Source organism: Limulus polyphemus, unplaced genomic scaffold (assembly GCF_000517525.1).
Source record: "Limulus polyphemus unplaced genomic scaffold, Limulus_polyphemus-2.1.2 Scaffold3656, whole genome shotgun sequence".
NCBI classification, from domain to species: Eukaryota; Metazoa; Arthropoda; class Merostomata; order Xiphosura; family Limulidae; genus Limulus; species Limulus polyphemus.
Window position 1 is genome coordinate 84334 of NW_013669266.1, and position 21345 is coordinate 105678.

General features: G+C 31.3%; 1 protein-coding gene across 1 annotated transcript; it reads left to right on the forward strand.

Annotated features, from left to right (window-relative positions):
- Positions 1-2403: 2403 nt before the first annotated feature.
- On the forward strand, positions 2404-21095 carry LOC106469785 (sodium/potassium-transporting ATPase subunit beta-like). The gene is made up of 6 exons (XM_013930296.2): positions 2404-2596; positions 15184-15324; positions 16057-16176; positions 16866-17041; positions 17437-17550; positions 18785-21095. The coding sequence occupies exons 1-6, from the start codon at positions 2473-2475 to the stop codon at positions 19022-19024; spliced, it is 915 nt and encodes a 304-aa protein (XP_013785750.1). The 5' UTR covers positions 2404-2472; the 3' UTR covers positions 19025-21095.
- The last annotated feature ends 250 nt before the right edge of the window (positions 21096-21345 follow it).

The following is a 21345-nucleotide window of genomic DNA, read 5'->3' on the forward strand; positions in this document are numbered from 1 at the left end:
TATTATAATATATAAACATTAGGCAGGGTGCCAAAAAGCAAATATTTTGCTATCTTCCAACAACTGAAAAATCAGATCGATTCCAAATTTGAAAATCTATTTTCAAACTCAGGTTCAGTTTTTAATTAAATTAGGCCATATTTAGACTTGTAATATTGTAATATTTTGAAATGTTTATCACTAATTGTTTATCTCATAATTAAATCATTTAATTTAATCACAATTCAAGTCAGTAACTAAAGAAGTATGCTCAGTAGGAAAATAAAAATTGCTCTGTCAAAGTCCAACAACCCAACTTGTTTTTTAACCGCGGCGTAGCGGCTCATAGAATGGCTCTGAGTTTGTTCTGTTTCTTCAAGTACAAACTTTTAGCTCATAGCTCCGTCATCTCTTGACCGATTTGAGATCTAGTTACAGTATTGGACTCAGGATGTCAAACCCTTTCGATTGATGTATTTGACCACGCCCAAGGTCTCTTAAATTAATTTACTCTAATCCTGCCTAAAATAATTTCAGTTTGAGAATAGGCTGGTAGAGATCCTGATGAGTAATAAAATCGAGTCGATTATGCGTGCGCCCCACTCTTGGTATTGCTGGCGCACAAAAATAAATTAATTTACTCTAATCTTTCCTAAAAGAATTTTAAATGCCGCGGCTATTGAAGATTCCCTCTTGTTTTTCAAGTACAAACTTTTAGTTCATAACTCCATCTCTTGGCCGATTTGTGATCTAATTACAGCCGCGGATATTGAGGATTCTTTCTTGTTTTGTATTGGTACCCTGGCTATAGGTTAATCCTCATGAGGTAGTCCAGAGATCTGTCATGGAGCACTAATTAAATTTATCTAGACCTTAAACAGTTAGCTCTACCATATGCCATTTCATGATATATTTTTACTATTACGATTACATTATGCATTTTAAAAGCAAAATGGATTCATAGATAGGCCAATACGGTATTCTGAAAAGGTAACAAAAAGTACCAAAAGTATGAAAAAAATACCATTAACCTTAAATTACATATTCGGTTGCTTCTTGCTTCTATCAAGTTGTATCTTAGCTTTCTGATTAATAAACTTGCAGTATATTCTTATTTAAAAACTAATTATTTTCATTACGTTCCTTGTGTATTTCATTAATGCTTATAAATGATATCACATATGGTAATATACGCAGTATTTAACACTACATCATATTCTATTATAGAGCCCCCTTTGAGAATAGTTTTGATGAGTCTTTTAAGCTTAAGTTGAGTTGAGTGTCTGTGGTAAACATGCACCTCATGTGGAGCATAGGCCATCCACGGCTCTTCTCCACCTAACATAGCTATCCCTAATTTAGATCAGCTGACCAGAAGAAGTGCAATCAGTCATCAGTGATCAAGCTGGCCTTGGCAGCACTCGCTGTCTGTACAGGTACTTTCAACCGATTAAGTCATAGGCCACACCCGACTCAAATTCAGGATAGAAAACATTGCTCTGTCAAGTGAATTGTAACATTACAATGTGAAATGATACTGTGCGTCACAAGAAGCAAAAAAGAAACACACACACACACGATATGAACTAAAACATAGATCTTATACTGAAAATGCCCCTCAGTAGCACAGTGGTATGTCTGCAGACTTACAACGCTTGAATCCGGGTTTCGATACCCGGATTGGTCGGCATAGTACAGATAGCCCATTGTGTAGCTTTGTGTTTAATTAAAAACAACCAAACATGCTGAAAATTGTTTTTATTTTGAAGAACGTGTTTCCTAAGCTTTAGAAAACACATTAAGCAAATTAAAAACAATACTGTATGTAGCGTATTTCTTATATTCATATAAAGTTAATGTCAAGAACGGCTGTCTTGTTATGTAATACGGTCGTTTTCGGTTATTACTATTGGTTTAATTTAGCATTTATTCTGTTTATTTAATATGAAATAATATTTAAACTGTTTCCATTTATAACAACAAATTTCTTGATAAAAAATTTTCTAATACAATATACTTGAGGTTTCTATCCAGCCTTTCAAATGTTCATACTCATAAAGTGAGAGACGTGGTTGAAAATAAAGGAAATATTGTTAGATTTATTTTCGATGGTTCCGTATATCTTTACGCTCTGTACTTTTCAGCACATCTAATAATAATAATAACCAGACTCCCTGTCAACTATACTTTTTTGCGCACTATTTCCTGATAAGTTGATTCTATTAAATTTCATTTAAATGAAATCATACAACTTGTGTCTTCATTTTCATTGATTATTTTAATTTGTTTGAATTTTAGAATAAAAACTATCTTATGTCGAAGTATAAGCAGAATGAAGAATTTCATTACGTTGCGAAATATGTTCAACTTTGGAGAAAGCGTCATCTACCGTTCAAATTCTCGGTGTGTTGGTAGAGCATCCAACAGACGCTGAGGTAGTTACTGCGTGAAAGCAGTCGGTTGCACTAGATCGATCGTCTGATTGCTGTAAAGATGGCAGAGAAAAACATAGAGTATTTCAAATCACCGGAAGAGAAAACTAAATTGGAAGCTGCAAGAGAATTCATCTGGAACCCCAGAACCCGACAGTTTTGTGGAAGAACAGGAAGTAGTTGGGGTAAGATTTATAATTGAATTGTTTCTATTTTATTTAGTGTAACATGGCTGTGTTTCATTATCGGAAAATGCCTTTAAGTTTAAACTTGCTAGGAGGTGAAGTCTGAGAATAGACTGGGCTAACTTGTAGTAGAAGGCCTGCTTACTATTGGCTGTCGGTTACGAAGGGCTCCGGCGCCACACCAAGCCTTGAGGCACCTGAGACTGAATAGGCTGAAATGGTGTCCTAAAATCGCATAATCTTAGCTGCAGGAAGGAGGTAATTATATGATGAGTGTTAGAGCTTGCTTCCTTTAATTCAATATGTTACATTGTGTGTATGTAGTATTTGTAGTTAAAATGGCTAAAGATTCAAGACTCATACCATTAATTTTTTTAAAAAATTCTAAAGGCATTCCCGAGAACCCAATAGAAATGGCATGTATTGCATGCCGTTAGTGGACTTTATACACACAGTGTTTCACATAATTTAGTTTGGCAATATCCTGATCACTCCAAAATTGCTTCCTACAGGAATGATTATGATTAACAACATCTAAGTTGTTACTATAACAATTAGTACTACTTGTACCATCAATACTAATAATGAACATATGATGGCTTATTTATTATTATTATTATGATAACAAACATAGCAGGACTACAGTTTACTGTTTAGTGACTTCTCTTCAAACTAAGTTGTAGCTATACATGCCATGAAAAAGTGGTTAGGCCATGGCCTAACTGGCCTTACTGCTTCCTATGGCCACAATAATGTTAGTTTAAAAATAAATAATACTTATATTGATAGACATAGCTGCTCTGGAAATAGGTTTATATGGCATAATTTAGCCTTACACATTAATTAGCACATAATAGTATAAGTGTAGTCGGGTAGCCCTGAGTAGAACATTTTAAAATGCATTGCATAAAAGACTGTAGTATTAATACTGTAACTATAGTAAGATTTACTTGATCCAGTTTTCACTTATATGTATGATTTTTCTTTAAATCGTGCAGTGAAGACTGGAATTTAATTAGCACACATTGTAGTTTTTGTGAAAATCAAAGAATACCATTGTAATATATGTATTTTTTAAGGAATCAAATATTTTATAAGAATAAATAGAATTTACTGGGCATATGTTAGTTCACTTTCACTTCAGTGAGAAACATCCTACTTAAAGTTTTTAATTACAATAAGTTTAATACTTCAGTTGTATAAAAAAAAAGCATTAGAGGTAACACTCCAAGTATTTTAGTTACTGAAGTTATGTTTGTGTTAATTAAGATATTTATTAAGAGTTAGATACACTGCATACAACTTGTCAATTTTGGATTCAAAATGAGTCATGAAAAAAACACTTCAGATCTGTAGTTTAGACTATTTTTCATAAATTTTAGGCCTGTTGCTTTCTAATTTTTCACCAGCTTTCAGCATTTAAACCATAACTTTTAATAGTATTATACTAGACATGTAAATAGCTTTTCAGAGAATCTTTTGTCTTTCACTTTCCAGACCAGCTGACAAGTTCTGATATATTGAATGAAAGGCCTCTTTGTAGTAACTTGTGAGAGATTAAAGATAGACCCCAGACCAGCTGACAAGTTCTGGTATATTGAATGAAAGGCCTCTTTGTAGTAACTTGTGAGAGATTAAAGATAGACCCCAGACCAGCTGACAAGTTCTGGTATATTGAATGAATGGCCTCTTTGTAGTAACTTGTGAGAGATTAAAGATAGACCCCAGACCAGCTGACAAGTTCTGGTATATTGAATGAAAGGCCTCTTTGTAGTAACTTGTGAGAGATTAAAGATAGACCCCAGACCAGCTGACAAGTTCTGGTATATTGAATGAATGGCCTCTTTGTAGTAACTTGTGAGAGATTAAAGATAGACCTGAAATGCTATTTTTATATACCTCTGGCTTTGATTTCAAATGGACAAATTAAGAGGAAGTGACAGCAGAGCTGCAGTTCACATGATTTGTATCACATATTTTTGGCCTATAGTTTCTAATGCTTTACCAGTTTACAGCATTTAAACTGTAACTCTTAACTTTACATTTTGAAAGCTTTCTAGAAATCTGATGTACTTTGGATAGTCAATAAATATTTTCAATTAAATCTTCTGTAATCTGTTTGCTTTTTAGTGTTATTTTCTGTTACAAAGTAACAAAGTTGCATACTAGTATCCTGTAAAGTGAGCCCCCCAGTGGCTTAGTGGTAAGTCTGATGGATTATAATGCTAAAAACCTGGGTTTTGATACCCATGGTGGGCACAGTACAGATAGCCCATTGGGTAGCTTTGTGCTAAACAACAAACCCATAAAGTGAAAAATTGGTATAAAATTAAACAGTGAGGAAAGACAATATTTTTAGCAGATTGACTTTAAAGGGTATTTGAGTACATTTTTAAATTCATAATTTGTTATGATAATTTTGATGTACATGAATTTAAGAAATTATTTCAATATTTAAAAATCCATTGCAAACAATTCTTTGAAGTTTCATAAAACTCTCACGGAGAGAGCTTGTACTGTATATTTTTAATAATTAAAGTGGGAGAATAGAAAGTGTATGTGTAGTCTTCATAATAAGTATGGAGAATGTATACAAGAGAACCAGAAATCTCAGCCAGTTTCTGCAGTTTATCTCTATGAATTATTCATAACTTACAACCAGTCTTCCTGTACATGTTTTAATGTTTTTTTTCCATGATTGTTTTGCAGATCTAAATATGCAGCACAAACTCAGTTTGTGTTATCAGTATCTTGTTTTAATATTAAAGTCAATGTAGAATTTTCAGAGGAATTGGTAAAGCTAGTTTTTTTAGACAAGTAATTAGTTACCTAGTGCATTTTAAGAACACTGTGATGCGTGTTGTATTTTTTATATCATTTTCGGTGTTTAATGTATTTTTCATACACACTTTTTTAGACTTAAGATTTGTTTTCAATGATTCTGATAATAAACATCCAGTTTAATAATTCAGTGTTTATTCTCATTTTTAGGAAAATATGAAATATAACACTTTCCCAGTATAAAGGTAAATTTCAGTTTGTTTTTGAGTTGCCAATAGCAACTTCAAACATGCACACATGTGATACTTTCATTTGGATTGGATTGATAATGCATTAAAGGTGGTTAAAAAAAAAGGGGGGGGATGCGGATTCTAGATGGCAAGCTGTTGTTATTGATTCAGAATCTATGCTAGCTTACGAAGTTTTAAAATTTTTTTCACTGGTTTCTCTCTTACCATTAGCCCAGTAATGGCAATTATTTGCTACATCGTTATATTCCAAGGTTTTAAAATGGCGTATCAGACAGACACGTTTAGCGAAACTTAAAAAAATGACTTATTCGTGATAAATGATTAATACCATGCAAGGTTTTTTCTCCCGTAGACATCTTTGCGGAAAACTAACTATATCGTTTCATTTCAGGTCACTGTAATTTGTGTAAGGAATAACTTCACGCTTTTTATAGTGAATTGTATAAATACGCTCAGAATTAAGTTTTTGGCTATTATGGAATTAGTTTAAGTGTAAAAAATAATTCTAAGACCGATATCTTTGTATTATGAGCGCTTTTGTATTTGAGTTGTTTGATTATTACGAAAACGGCATTATTTAGGACGCCTTACGCGTATATGTGACGTAGAAGATTACGTAATATTGCCTCACACCATAAGCTCTTAGATTCACCAAAGTTGTATGCAAGGCATTGGCCGCAGTGCTGTCGTAATGATATTGCTAGTAAAGGTTAGCTTTAAAAAATATAAAGTAGAGCCAAAGAAACTGGCATAAGATAGAGTAATATATGTATCTATAGGTATATAATGTGGTGGCGTAATTATTTCTTTGCAGGCTTTTTTTCTTCCGTGCATATCAACTTTAAACTATTAAAGTATTTATTATTCCATTTTTCGCAAAGAATTGTGCGGCCAACTGCACGTGTTTTTTTTATATCTAGACAAGTTTAATCTTCCAAATAAAAATGATGAGAAGTGGATTAAATTATTTGGAGTAGTAGTAGTAATAATAATAATGTGTGTGTGTGTATGTCTAATTTTTTATTTCTTTTGGATGTTATGATATATGAGTACATCGCAAATTGTATGTATCCCGTATCTAATATTTACGTATTTTATGCAATGACAAAAAATAATAATACGAAACCACGTACTGGAATTGCTAATACAGTCCACAAATGCCTGTTTATTAACTAGGCTGAATTTGTCACGTGTTAAGGAAATTGTCTGTCGAGTTTATCTCCTAACCGCTGATCCCCTAATATGTTTTTCAAGCCTGCGGAAACAGTCAGTGACGACGCGAAGGGAGTCGGTCGAGGGGGGCAATTGCCACCGACGCCAAGTAAAGGAGGCGTCGTCTGGGGCTGGTCACCGAAGATAGGGGCGCCGAAAAAAGGAAAAAGAGCATTGTTCCCGGGCGCAACGAATCTTCGCGCCGCCAATGGAAACAGTGAATGTAAAATTCCTTCTGAATAAATACTCATGTTCTTAAAATTCTAAATTTTGTCAAATTTTTTTCTTACAATCCCCAAGATAACATCTACATTCAGTGTACTTCGCACCTGTAAACCAGATACTGTAATGGGAGAAGTATGGGCTTATAATAATGTTTACTGCCTTTAAGGTGTTTACAGAGATTATGTCGCTCTCTGGAGTGAGAAAATTTTGTGAACCATTGTTCAAGTATACGCACCATGGACAGTATAATTTCACGCACCCCATATCGACCTCTGAAGTGTTTTCTGCGAAGCATCACTTGTGTTTCAATACAAAAGGGTTTTTATCTAAACCAAATCGCAAGCTTGATTTCCATACTTTTGGCTGTACGAAAGAAAGCAGGAAAAATAAAAACAGAAGTGTACACTGAGTCAAACTATCTTAATAACAAAGTGCAGTCATTTTTACATCTTGAAGCATATTTCTGATTTGTTTTCAGATATGTTATTTCATTTTTAAATGTTTAGTCTTTAAATTTCACTAACTAAACTTCACATTTCACTAGTGTGGTCCCACCTTTGGCACCAGTCCCAGTGTGAACTCAAACACCATACACGTAAACCTGAACTATGTTGTTATCACTTATTGTTTTTCACTGTTTACCCAAACTTCTAATCTGAAGGCATCGTGATACCCGACATCGTTCATCCAACTCACGAAAGTCGGTAACTGAAGATTCTTACCGACCTGCAGTTCTGAGCTTCTTCTACTAAAGCCCTGAGTAAATAATATAATGGTCGGGGTCATTAATCCATATTATTCACTTTCGATTTGAGTGTGTTACTTTATCACAAATACATGTACCCATCAATGCTTCATTCAGTAGCCATTTATCCTTCAGAGTTCCATAAGTACTTTCCTTGCGTCGTTTTGACTTCAACTGACTCTTTCATCATTTATAAGTCCCATACAATAGTGAGCCATAGCATTCATGTAAACATTTTGGTCCTATGGTCATTAAGTTTTACACTGGAATGTTTTCCGGGAAATGTGCAATAGTATTGAATGTACCTTTTATGAAGAGAGAAATATTGTGTTATCGTAGAATGTAATGTTTTGTTGATATTAATCCAATGTTTAGATATTTCAGTCATTATCTTAATAAAACCAAACTGAGCAGTTATGTTAACACCATTCGTATTGTATAATGTACAAGATAAATAACAAAACTGGGAATTTAAAAAACCCCAAATAGGGATCGTAAAAAAAGTAAGGAAAGAAGGCTGGAGATACTGTAGACATTATTTACTCAAACTGCAAACCCCTATTTTGGTTCCATGATATTACCTACAAATACATTTGGTGAAGTCAAAATAGGGATTTTTAGTTTGAGTAAATAATATCTACAGTACCTTCAACTTTGTTTCCTTAGTTGTTTTTTTTGTATTTTTTTTAGGATTTCTGTTTGCAGGTTTTTAAATTCCAAATTTTATATTTATGTCGTTTGCTGCCTTTTTTTTTTATGCTCAACTCTGGGCAAAGGACTACTTGATATGGTAGCTAACTCTGTACATTGTAATGATAATAAATATAGCTAGTAGCTAGCTGATACAGTTCATGATGATTTACTCTAGCTAGGGCCAATTAGAGGGGACCAAGAAAGCCATTTTGTCCAGGTCTCAAGCTCAAAGAGGCCTCCAATTTTGAATTATTTTTTTGTTTTTAAGTTTCGCGACTTGTTATGTGCCTCCAAATCAGACCCAAATGCGACACACTCTCAGCTTAGAGCTGCAAATTAAATATTTAAATTGTGTTTCTCTTTCCTTTTGGGCTAATGGCAGTCTTGTTTTGTTTTCATATGTCATAATTTTTTTTGTCATAGCCAAGGGCCTCTCTGAACCCCTCAGAGGGCCCGACTGTAGCTATTGACTATTTGATCGCATTAGTTTGAGATGTAAAATGTTAAGCTGCATCTAGAGATTGTCATGGAGATAGTGAGAATATAGTGAGCATTTATAGTTTCTGTGTAACTAAATTCTCTATCTATTACTCTATCTAATTACTCTATCTTATGCCAGTTTCTATTATATATATATAATGCAAAGCAATGGGCAAACCTATGCCTGGACTAAGACACAACCCCCACTAACCGCGTATAAAATTTTACCAGTAGAAAAGTAACCTTTTCAAATAAGACGCATACCTCTAAAACTTCGCTTTAAATAAAGCTTCGTATCTTTTAAAATAATTATTCTACAAATTTGTGAAATAACATTTTATGTTATGTGTATTATTATTACTATTTTTTATTTCTTCACTTCATATATAATATAGGGGTTGACTCCCTAAAGACATCGATTGTAAGTGTACAAAGCATTTCAGTATTTACACGTTAGTCATCTATTATTGGTTGGTAATTCCTGTTTCACCCTATACTTAAGTTTTTTGAAGGAACACCAGGTGTTCGTAAGAAAGCTAGCTTCAAGGGGTAATTATAACGTCGTTTGCACGAGAATTATGATATTTTTTAGCTTACATAGAAGAAATAAATCGACTTTTTAGTGCCACTACGACTTTATCTACCTTATTTAATATTCTACAAAAAAAATTGGGTTTAATACACGAAGCCGTTTTTGTTGTAGGCTGGCAAAAGAATAAGTAAATAAGAATTGCAAACGCACCGTTTATGAGCGGATTTTCTTTTTCTTGCAAGCCTAATATGCGTGCTTTTTTGTGCATTTTTATGTGTATAGCCATAGTAGTCAATAATAAAGGTTTTAAAGTGTTTTTTGAACTGAATCTTTACTGTTTAAGGTGCTTTCTGCCCGAACGTTCTATTCGGGTTTTTGTAATTCCTTACGATCCCTATTATGAACCACTTTCATTGCTCATGACGACTGTTTACACCAACATAATCATTGTTAGCCGACGCTACGCAACGGAAGTCGTTATATACCTCAGCTTATTGAGAGTATTCATTGCTAACAGTGCACAGCCTAAGAGCTCTTAACTGTTTAAAACATTGGATACAATACCTGGCAACTTAGGTTGTATATTAAGTGTGTTTTTGTGAGAGTTAAAGGTTCTCTTTGTACAATTTTTTATCAGTATTATAGCCTAAAGCCACCGCACCCCGTTTGCATAATTTCACGTGCGTACATTTTTTCCAAAGGAAAAATTTTCAAACCGAAATTCAGTCGACATCAAAAACACAAAAGGTTAGGAAATTATAACCTTTCTGTAGTTATGGAGTATCCGAGGAGGAGGGGCTTAGCTCCAACTTGCCAGACCTTCCGTGCATAGTTTTTGGTGTTTTTTATTGTTGTTTTGTTTTTGCCAGCATCCCTGTAGCTTAACATTGTATAACTTCTAGTACTATTAACCCCAAAATGCAGTGTCACAAGTGAAATAAACTATGCTTCATATGGTATGTTATCTAAAGATTGAGTTTATTTTATGGTCTGAAATGATAACCTGTTGCGGTACTTGATGTCGTAAAACCATGATGTAGAAGTACGTTTTGAGCCAAATTTTTATTTCATCGGGTAGGAAAAGATACGCCTAGCCCAGCGTTGAAAAACGTGTGTTTTACTGAGGTTCTCAGCCTGGACCTTGTCCCTGTGTAAATTTAGGAGATAAGTGAGTGACAAGTCCTGGGAATCTAAAGGCATTGAGGTCGATATATTGATAAGAAAGCATACAGTTAGTGAAAAATTTTTTGTAAGACTTGACAGTAAAATTAAACTGTATATGTTCTAAATAATTTTCAAGCAACACCTTTATAAGTTATAAATTGCAAAATAAATACTAAAAATTCGTTACTCCCTCAAAATAGTTTAAACAAAACAAAAACAAGCCTATTTGTGAAATGAAAAAGCCCATGCTATACTAAACGCACTGTGAAAAGTTTACAACATTTAATAACGTTCCAGATGATATTAATGAGTGTTGCAAATGTAATTTAATATTTTGTAAGTGGGGGGGGGGGGTCTACAATTCAAGCATTCAGTGTGGAGAGAACAGATGAGAATTGATATGATGATATAGCGTGTGATTTAGCACTACAGTTTACGTTAAAGTAACTTGGTAGCATGGCTGCTGGTATGTCCCGTTTGTGCTTCTACTTAGGCCTGTTGTGGAAGATTCCATGCTAATTTTGAAGGGTGGATACCTGTTAGGCGTAGTACGGGCAAATTCTATTATAAAGTAAAACATGTTTTTTTTTCTGCCTAGGAAGTTTATTCTGTGCTCATTTATTTCAAATATTTAGTGCATGAATACATGAAAGAAATTGAGCGTATTTGTTTACGAGGCTCATATACGGTTTAATAATATTAATAGGTCTATGTAGGTTAAAAGACAAGGTAATAACTTTCTAACGTTAAATCAGTTTTTTCTTTTATATTTTAGTTTATCTGTCTTTCGATAATATGAACAGAAAAGGTGCAGAATTAGTTGTAGAACCTTTATCAGGTAGTATTTAAAAAGTAACATAGCTCACAGAAAGTTGGAAAAGTTAACCGATTTAATTGGAGTAGTAAATTAATTTAGAAAACAGAAACATATAATTATGTTTTATCCCGTATATATATTACTTCTTACATTTTATCATCTGTTTGAAAGCTGTAAGAGGTCTTTGAATTCACAATGTAACTTCTAAGCTTTCATTATTAAAATAATTATCCTTGATTTTGGGGCTACTGAAAGGTTGAGGGAACATCATGCTGCTTTATTTAAAGAGAAAAAAAACAGTAAGTATTTTTGTACAGATTATTCAAAGTGAAAAACAGGTCTTTCTCAAAATAATTCATTTTTCAAAACTTTGTTCAAAATGACTTATTGTATTTCAACTGCTGCATGACTAAAGCACCTAAAACTTTAATCTATTCATTTATTACTAAAATTGGTTCCGTTTATTAAGTTACAATGGTATAGGAGTCTGCAAAAGTAATAGCTGGTATTTTCAACAGTAAAAAAAGTGAAATCGTCAAATACTGTTCATTTTGTTTTTGCATTATGTATTTTTTCCTGTTTGTTTTCAAGTAGTTAACATCACTTGCAGGAGGGGGGGGGGGGTAAAGAGGGGCTTTACCAGTACATTATAATAATGAAATATACTGCAGGATGTCAGTGCAAAATAGGGGACCCATCACTGGGCCACCACCTGGGATCACTCACCCTTAATCTGTCCCTGTTTGTGGAAAATAAAGCTTTATAGTAATAATGTAGAACAAGTAACAATACAAGTCATTGACTGATAATTTGATATCAGTTACATAACAGTAGTGAATATGAGGGTTGGGATCAAAGAGAATGATAAGTTTCTTTATATAGAATATCAAACTTGAAGTGTAGGACAAGAAAAATGTTTGTTTAAAGATAAGTGTATTTAGAAAGTGATAACTGTTGTCTGTAAATAAACTGAATTTCACTTAACTTGCAGCAGCAAAAACTAGTATCTTACAGTTTCTTTCACTATCAGCGTACTTTAAGCATAAGTAATAAAAAATCACTATGATTTTTTCCCTATAAAACCTTTCTTAAACTAGTTAAATTGCTATACATGCATGTATGCAAGTTTAAAACCAGGAAACACAATGTACAGTTATGGGTCAGGAAAGGCCTGTATTGCTTGCACCTCAAACCATAACAATTAATAAGATATTTAACTTGTATTGTCCAATATTATGTAAACTTTATAGTTTTTTTTTATAAATATTTTAGTTGGATATTGAACTGAGGTGTCTAAACTCTGAGAATTTCACTTTTAACGTAAATTATTCTGTTATTCCATTTAAGAGAGAGACTAGATGTGACATTGTTCACTGGCACTACAATTTCAGTTGTTGCTTGTAACTTTTGTTGTTTTTGTCCAGTTTGTAAAGTTTGTTAAGATGTATCAAAAATACTCCAGTTCTTGCACTTTAGAACTATAAAGCCATTGTGTGTGTCTGACATAAGTTTATTAGATTTTAATTGTTATTGATCAAGGTATGTATTTATAGTCAATCATCTGTTTTTTATTTTGTTATGTGTGCTTAATACATTATAGGGTTGGACATTAGGGATTTGTCTAATATGATCTTTTCCTCTTTTGAATAGGATATATTATATTAATTAATCTTCAAAAATGATCCAAAAACTTTCTTGGGTGAATAATCTTTTCCATCTCCAGAATTCATTAAGAATGAATAGAGTACTATTGCATTATGAACGCCCTTCATAAATAGCTTTCTTTGATATGTTATTTTTAAAATATAATAGTCTAAAATGTCATGTAGATACTTTTTTTTCTGACAAAACTGATATAATTTCAAAAGTAAGAATTTTTTTATAAAATATTTTATTTATTTCTGAACAATAAAAAAATATTTAAATTCAACACTATTTTTTAGTTTACCATAAAACTTGGAAAAGAGAAGCTAAAATAATCTTTTAGAAAATCCTACTTAACAATTTTATGACAACATTTAAAATGTAATAAATACTTATTCATAAATGAAATAACAGAAGGCATCAAAATAACCATTATTTATTTTTGAACTAAAATTCATAAATGTTAATCCAGGCCATTCTGTAGAATTTTATTTACACTACTATTTCTTCATCTTGACACTTGCATATCCCAGACTAAATATTTCATTGAAAGAATTTAATTAAGAATATATATATTTCTTACTGGTTACTGTGGATGTTGAATCTTTGTTAACATCCATTTTAATTAATGCAACTCTTTCTATTAGGATCTGACAATCCCTTTATTTAGATTGCCCAGCTTATTAATTATCCTATTTGGTATTTATAAACTCTTTGTATTAAGACATCACTGCATCATTTTTGAATGATATTATAGGCTGTTGATCTAAAAACTAACCAATAAATTGTAGTTATGCCAACCTAAATCATGATGGTTTAAAAAAATTTTATGGAAAAAATTATCTACACACAACCTCTTTGTTTGCTCTAATTCATTACAAGTTTGACATGAATAAGTGGTGAGCATAACTATATAGTTTGAGAAAGCTTGGTGAATTGGTTACTAAAATTGAATGTATAGATTTTTTATCCGACACTCATTCTGAAAAATTTCTGCATTTGTACTAAAACCTAACCATTATTTGAATTTTCTGAGTTTACATCCCATGTTATAAAAAAAAAAAATGCATCTTATGATCATATCCTCATATTCTGTACTTTTGATGTCAAAAGCAATTGGTTTTGTTAAATTGTTTAATAAAATAAGTTACATTTTATGTTCCAAAATCATTATCTTTTTTGAATTATCTGTTGAGATAAGTAAAGCTATACTGTGTTTTACACAATACTTGTATGCAGAATATATTTAATAAATCCCCAAGATAAGTTTTCAACCACATTGTTTTCAAATATTGATGCATTAAATAGATTCATATTTAGTCAAGTGAATATTTAGACTAATTCAAAAAATATTCTTAATATTTTTTCCTTAAAACTTACATTTCATAATGCCCTATTTTTAGGTAACAACTGTTTTGTTTTAGGCACGTACAAAGTTGCCAAAAAAAAGGTTCATTGACTTATGGCTTTTAATTTTAAAATATCTGTCAATATGTAAAGTTTAATTCTGCAATACATAATGAAATGGCTCTTAAATAATTGAACTTTCTTAAATTTGTAGAATCTGTTACTAGTTGAAATTAAACAAAATGTGGATGTCAGAATTATAGAGTACATGATTGATTGTAATCACAAATATCAAAACCTGTTAATGTTGAATTTAGTAGGATATGATGTATAATGTTCAAATTCATTTCTTACTACTATTTTACAGGAAAAAAATTATTAAAGTTTACTGAAAAAATTCTGAATAAAATCTTTAATTGCAGAGTTTTTAGCTCTCAATTCAGAAAGTTACATTATTTCTTTCCCTTATTTGTTTTACATAATTCACTATTCTCAATAAAATATTTTATTGTATGTTTTTGACAAGACTGATTATGGTTGCTTCTTTAAACTCTACACTATTTCGTAGTTTTTTTTCTAGTTCTAGTTTTAAAATAATCTAGAGGTGTAGTAATTAATGTTACATATCTTGTTTTGGTGGTTTGATGCAAGTTCTTATTATATTATTAATACTGCTTTTTTTGTCTCTTCCTTTAGCCAAAATTACAATTTTTTACATCATTTACTATGCCTGCCTGGTTGCTTTTTGGACAGTAATGTTGATGGTATTTTATGTAACTGTGGATTACCATCAACCAAAATGGAAACTTGATTCAGGCAGAATTGGAAATAGTCCAGGTATCTTTTTTGTGTCATCTAAGTGAAATGTTTACTATTTGTTAACTACTTGTTTATTAATGAACATAAAGACGGTTGATAAAACATAAAACATTTTATTTACAAGGTTAGAACATTTCAATTATTACTTTTCTATTTGGTCAGGTCTGAAATTTCTTGCTGTTTTCATTTCATCCTGTAAATATTAATGTGTATATGATTTTCACTTTTAGAGAAAGTTTATAATGTAATTTTAAGTTTTAATATTCTATATTATGGATCATATTTTGTAAAGTTAATTTAGTACACCTCTGACCATGAAAATTATTGTGGTAAAAGACATGAACATTGTTAATGGTAGTAATTTTTATTTAAGTGCTTTGACAGAGTATATTAATACTTACAACTCCACTGATAATACTAAATTCTATTTATACATGTGCATGTTGTTGAAAACAAAATATTTTTTAATTAGTTCATTATTGAACATAACTTCTTTATCTGTTACTTTTCAGTTATAGCTAAGAAGTACTGTTTTAGGTTTTGTATTGTATTATTAGCCTTTCTCATATTAAACAATGATACATTTTAATCAAACTAACACCTAAGTAAATGCAAGCATATTACCTCATTATTTTAGGTTCTATGTATTTTTCAACTCATCCTAAAGTTATTCTCATGCAAACAAAAGACATTTTGATAAATATAATATTGCATAATAAACTAACTTTGTTAGTGCTCTCTGATTTTCAGGTGTAGGTTTCAGGCCATTACCACCTGAAGAAAATGTGGACAGTACTCTTATTTGGTTTCGTCATGGTAGTTCAAACCAGTGGGAATATTGGGTTGATTCTCTTAACGAGTTTTTAGGAGGTAAGATACATACGCATATATACCAAATATTTTGAAATGAATAAATAAAGGTAATTTATCTGGGTTACTCAGAAATAAGAAATAAACTTGTGCAAAACATTTTTTAAGAGCCTTTTTTTTTCATTATAACAATACTAATATTTGGTATGATTGCTATTTAAATTTCACAATTATATTGATTCCTATCACATGAACATGGTAAATTTCTTTTATAACAAAATTGTCATTGTATTATATGAAGATGCAATAGAAAATTACACTGTTATTGTTTTTTAGCCTGCAAGTAGAATTGTGTAGTACTTTTAACATTTCATTTTAGATCAGTAGTTTATCAGGGTGGTATAATTTATTATTGTATTCTTTCTATAGTCCAGGGGCATACTTTTGTATTTTTGATTTCTTTTATTTCTTGAGGTGATAGTGTAGCATTGTTGGTAATAGCTTATTATCAATAGTATTTGTTTTTTGGATTTATTGAGTTATTATACATATCAATATTATATAAATATAGCTTTCATGCAGGGTTATTTCTGTAGCTGTATCAATATAGTGTTTATATTTCACGTTCTATAGCATATCAGTACATAAGTGTATTTTTTCATAATTTGATTTCTGTAGTCTATCAGCATTGTGAACTTTTTAATGTTTATATAACTTTGTGTTATATTGCTTATATTTTTTTTCTCTAGAGTATCAAGGAGGACAGCAACATGGAGAACATTTAACTACGTGTACTTTTGAAGAGACTCGAAAACCTGATGAAGTTTGTCACTTTAATTTGGACAAAATTAACAATAATTGTAGCTACTCACGAAAATTTGGATATGATGTAGGTCGTCCATGTGTTCTGATAAAAATTAATCGGGTAGGTTTGAATCATTTTCTCTCAATGGAATTTACTAAGTTGCTTAAGGGAATAGTAGTTTGTCATGTTATTTATGTTATTTTGTACAGTTAGAAGCCAACAGGCTGCTGAAACCATAGGGATAATATTAAAAAGGTACAGCTAAACAGAATAAATAGACTGTACATTAAAAAAGAACTAAGTAGTACTTGTAAAAGTTGAAATCAATTTGTTGTACTAAATAGCATGACTAAGTTGAAACTGATAGATTGACTCTTCCTTGGAATTGGTTCTCGAATAAACTTTGACAAGGTCTAGCATTATAAATATTTGTAACTTAAAACTACTGTTAAATTTTTATTTTTCTCAGATACATCTCATTGTAGATGCACAATTTTTTTTTTAATTTTCTTCAGATCTATAATTGGAAACCAGAACCTTATGACAACAAAAGTTTACCAGACAGTATGCCAGAAAACCTGAAAAAGAAGTATGATCCTAGATATGTGTATATTACTTGTGAAGGCGAGGTAATTATCAGAATAAGTTTATCAAATATTTTTGAAATTTCTTAAATTTTTGCATGCTTTTTGAATAATATTATTTTGATTTTCAAGTACTTAAGTACTAAATTTGGTCCAACTTTTCTCGATCAAATTAATATAGTGTCATGATAACTGAATGAGACATGCCTTTTTGCATTTCAAATAAATCCATGTGCCAGAAATAATTAATATTTTCATAGAAGAAAAAGCATGAAATAATATTAAATTAATTGGATCATAACCTTTTATATTTCTCTCCAACTACATACCATAAACTTAACTCCATTGATAATTTCTTGTACCCACAGTTCCTTGAAGCATTTTAAAATCTTTATAATGTTTCTGCTTCCCCATTGGTTACATGCAGGTACCTACATTTTACTCATAACTTCATTCATGACGTTATCGGTCATTAACACTTCTGGTTCTGGTATTATCTTGATACTAGTTTTGTTGTTTATGTTAAATGTTCATTTAACAGATTCTTATTTCATAGTCAGCTAAACCTTTTTCTTCCAAAAGAAGTAAAGTAGAATGAAATATTGCTGTTGGACAACTGTGATTTTTGGGTTATCATTTCAACTGTTCTAACTCTGAATTCTCAAAAACAGCAATACACATATTTACAAACTGCTTTATTTGTGTGGTGAGAATATAATTTTTTGGGTTAATGTTATACTTCAGGTTAACATTTACTGCAATACATGGTCAGATTAAATAATGATAATACACTGTTCAAGATACAATATTATAATAATTTGTTTTTTTTTATCAGTGTTTTGTAAAATACATCCATTAAATTTTTGAAAAGCTTTGAATTTATTTATCAGTATAATTTTTTATACGTTGATAAATGTTAATGTAAAAACAAAAAAATAAAGTATGTTCCAATGCTAGAAAACTCAGTTAACCTGAAATAAAACAAAGAACTTCAATATTATACCATGTACACTGAAATACCTGTAACTTGGGTAATATTATTCATTACTCTGTTGATATAAGGATTATATTTCTTAGTCAAATCTTTTTTTTTTTTACTTTTTTTTTGAAGCAATAATATATCATTATATGGTAGTAGTATATGTCTGTTTTATAACATAAAATATAATGGTTTGGATGCTAAATGATAGAATTTATCACTTGCTTTTTTCCTTGCTGATACACAACAAATTTATTATTTCTGGTTCAGGATAAATCTAATTTAATTTTTTTCCCCTAGAACCCAGCTGACAAAGAAAATATTGGACCTATTAGCTATTATCCATCCCAAGGCATTCCAAACTATTACTTCCCTTTCACCAACCAACCAGGTTATCTGTCTCCTTTTGTTTTTGTTCATTTTCGGGACCCTACCTCAGGTGTACTGATGAACATAGAGTGCAAAGCTTGGGCTGCTAATATCAAGCATGATAGGAAGGAACGGTTGGGAAGTGTTCACTTTGAACTGCTTGTGGATTAACTTCAGTTCCTTCATAATTATGTAGCATAGCCATTTTATTCGGAGATCCTTGCATAACCTGAGGAGTTATTGTTTATTTTTGGACTTTTCAGTTGACTTTTGCAGTCACTGCTTGATTTTGTATTTGTATTTTAATTTCAAAGCTTCCCTCTACAAGGGAGTTGGTAAAGGCTACCCTCCATTTATTCAGAAATCATCTAGAGCAACCAAGACAATTTCTTAAGTTGGGAATTCCTGTTGCCTGGCTAAAGGAAGAACAACTGCAGTATACAGAATGTTGATATAGTATAATTCTTCAAGGAAGGAAAACAAAAATGCAACTTCCTCCTAAAAAAAAACAGTATTGCAAGTTTTATCTGAAGCTATAGTCATGTCTTTCTTCATAAAAAATATTTGTTCTTAACTGGTATTGTGTTTCTACTTTGAAGCACATTTTGCATCAATACATTTTAGCACTATTAAATGAGGTTATTTTGATAACTTATTTAGGGTGGAGTCAATATATTAATTACCTGAAAAATCATTTCATGCCTAAATCAATGCAGTTCAACTGTCTGCATGTCAAGACAAATTAAAAATACAGTTTGCTTAGTAGTTTATTAGAATTATGATTGTAGTATTAGAGTGGTATTTATGTAGGTACAACAGTTGTCATTTGTAATAAATAGATAAGAGTGGAATGACAACCTTCTGATCTTAAAAAACATATTTGTGTATGGCTTAGAAATAATCTCTTCTTTTTTTAAATCTAGCACAGAACACTAAGTAATTGTTTTTCACTTCTGCATGTTGCTCATACATAATCTTGTAGTAAAAAAACACATTGTTCCAACAATACCTTGCATAACTAACTATCCACACTCAGGCTCGCCAACAAGCAAACGGGGCAACTGCCCAGGGTTCCAGATGAACGAAACCTGGTTATGCCGTAAAGCCCGCAAAGCATCTTTAGGCTATATCTTCATTTAATGATAAAAACCGTAGTTTTTGGCTTTTCTTTGCATATAGACGTTTGATACATTAAGAATGACTGAAACAATAATTAGAGTAATAATTAATATGTATTTGTTACTTTATAGATTTACTAGATATTTGTTGTTACTTCATTAACGTTTTTACACTTATACTGTGAGGAAAAATGGCTGCTGCAATGATTTTGTCTGATTTATGAGCTCGTTGCTGTCCTAATTTAGGATCTTCTTTTTAATAAATACTTGAAAATGTTAAAAAAAGAGAGAGAGAAAGGGGGCCTGGCAAGGATGTTTGCCCCCAGGGCCTGTGCTGGCTCTCAACATTCCTGCCCACACTATTTAAAAACTTGTTCACGAACAGTTGGAAATATACTGAGTTTTTTCTTAATTCAGCATATTACCTAGTAGCTCAGTGTATTAGTAGAGAAAATTGAAGCATCCTTAGATGATAATCACAAAATTTAAACTCACTTTTGTTTTTAATCCAACTGAGTTTTAGTGTACTCTTAAAGACATCACCCAATGCACAGATCATTAAAGTAGCCATGAAATTTAAACTAGACTAACCAAGACCTTATAAAGAAAAAAAGTAGGCATGAAATTTAAACTAGAGATTAACGAAGACCTTATAAAAAAAAACAAAAAAAACTGAGTATTGAAATGATTGGCTGAAAACATAGCTTTAGGTTTTGGCATGACAGTCCCTGCAATATTAATGTGTTTTTATTCATATTTATTTTCAGATTAAGTTTTTGTTTTACCTTTGAAAGTTTTTAGCCAAATTTGGCACATTTCATTATGTGGATAAACAGATGTTAAAGTATACTTTCCAATCCATAAAAGCAGACAGAATCTTAATTAATCTTTTTTTGAAAATTCCAAGATATTTTATAGGTAAGTGGAATGGACCATTATATGTAAACTAACATTTTTTTATCATTTTAATTGTTTAATTTTCTGTTAGTCCATGGTCATGTTGTTTTTTAAATGTAAATCAGTTATGAGTTGGATATTTAAACACATATATATATATATAAAAAAGGTCCATCCTTTTTATGTAGCCAGACTGGGAAAAATAAAGGTTGTTTGTAAATCAAGGAGTTTTTTTGAAGTGTAATTATTATTTCTTTTAAAGCTTTGTAATACACCAGAAAGAACAAAATGAATATGAATTCATAACCTATAAGAATGAGAGGTCATATGTTTTGTTTTATGCTCACCCTTTAGCTGAAACATTAAGCGTGAATGAATTTAAAAAATGAATTATGATTGGAGAACATTAATTGTTCTCTTTCTTTCTTTTTTTTTTGTCAGAATGCAGTTCTTCTATCAGATGTGTCATTGTAGTAG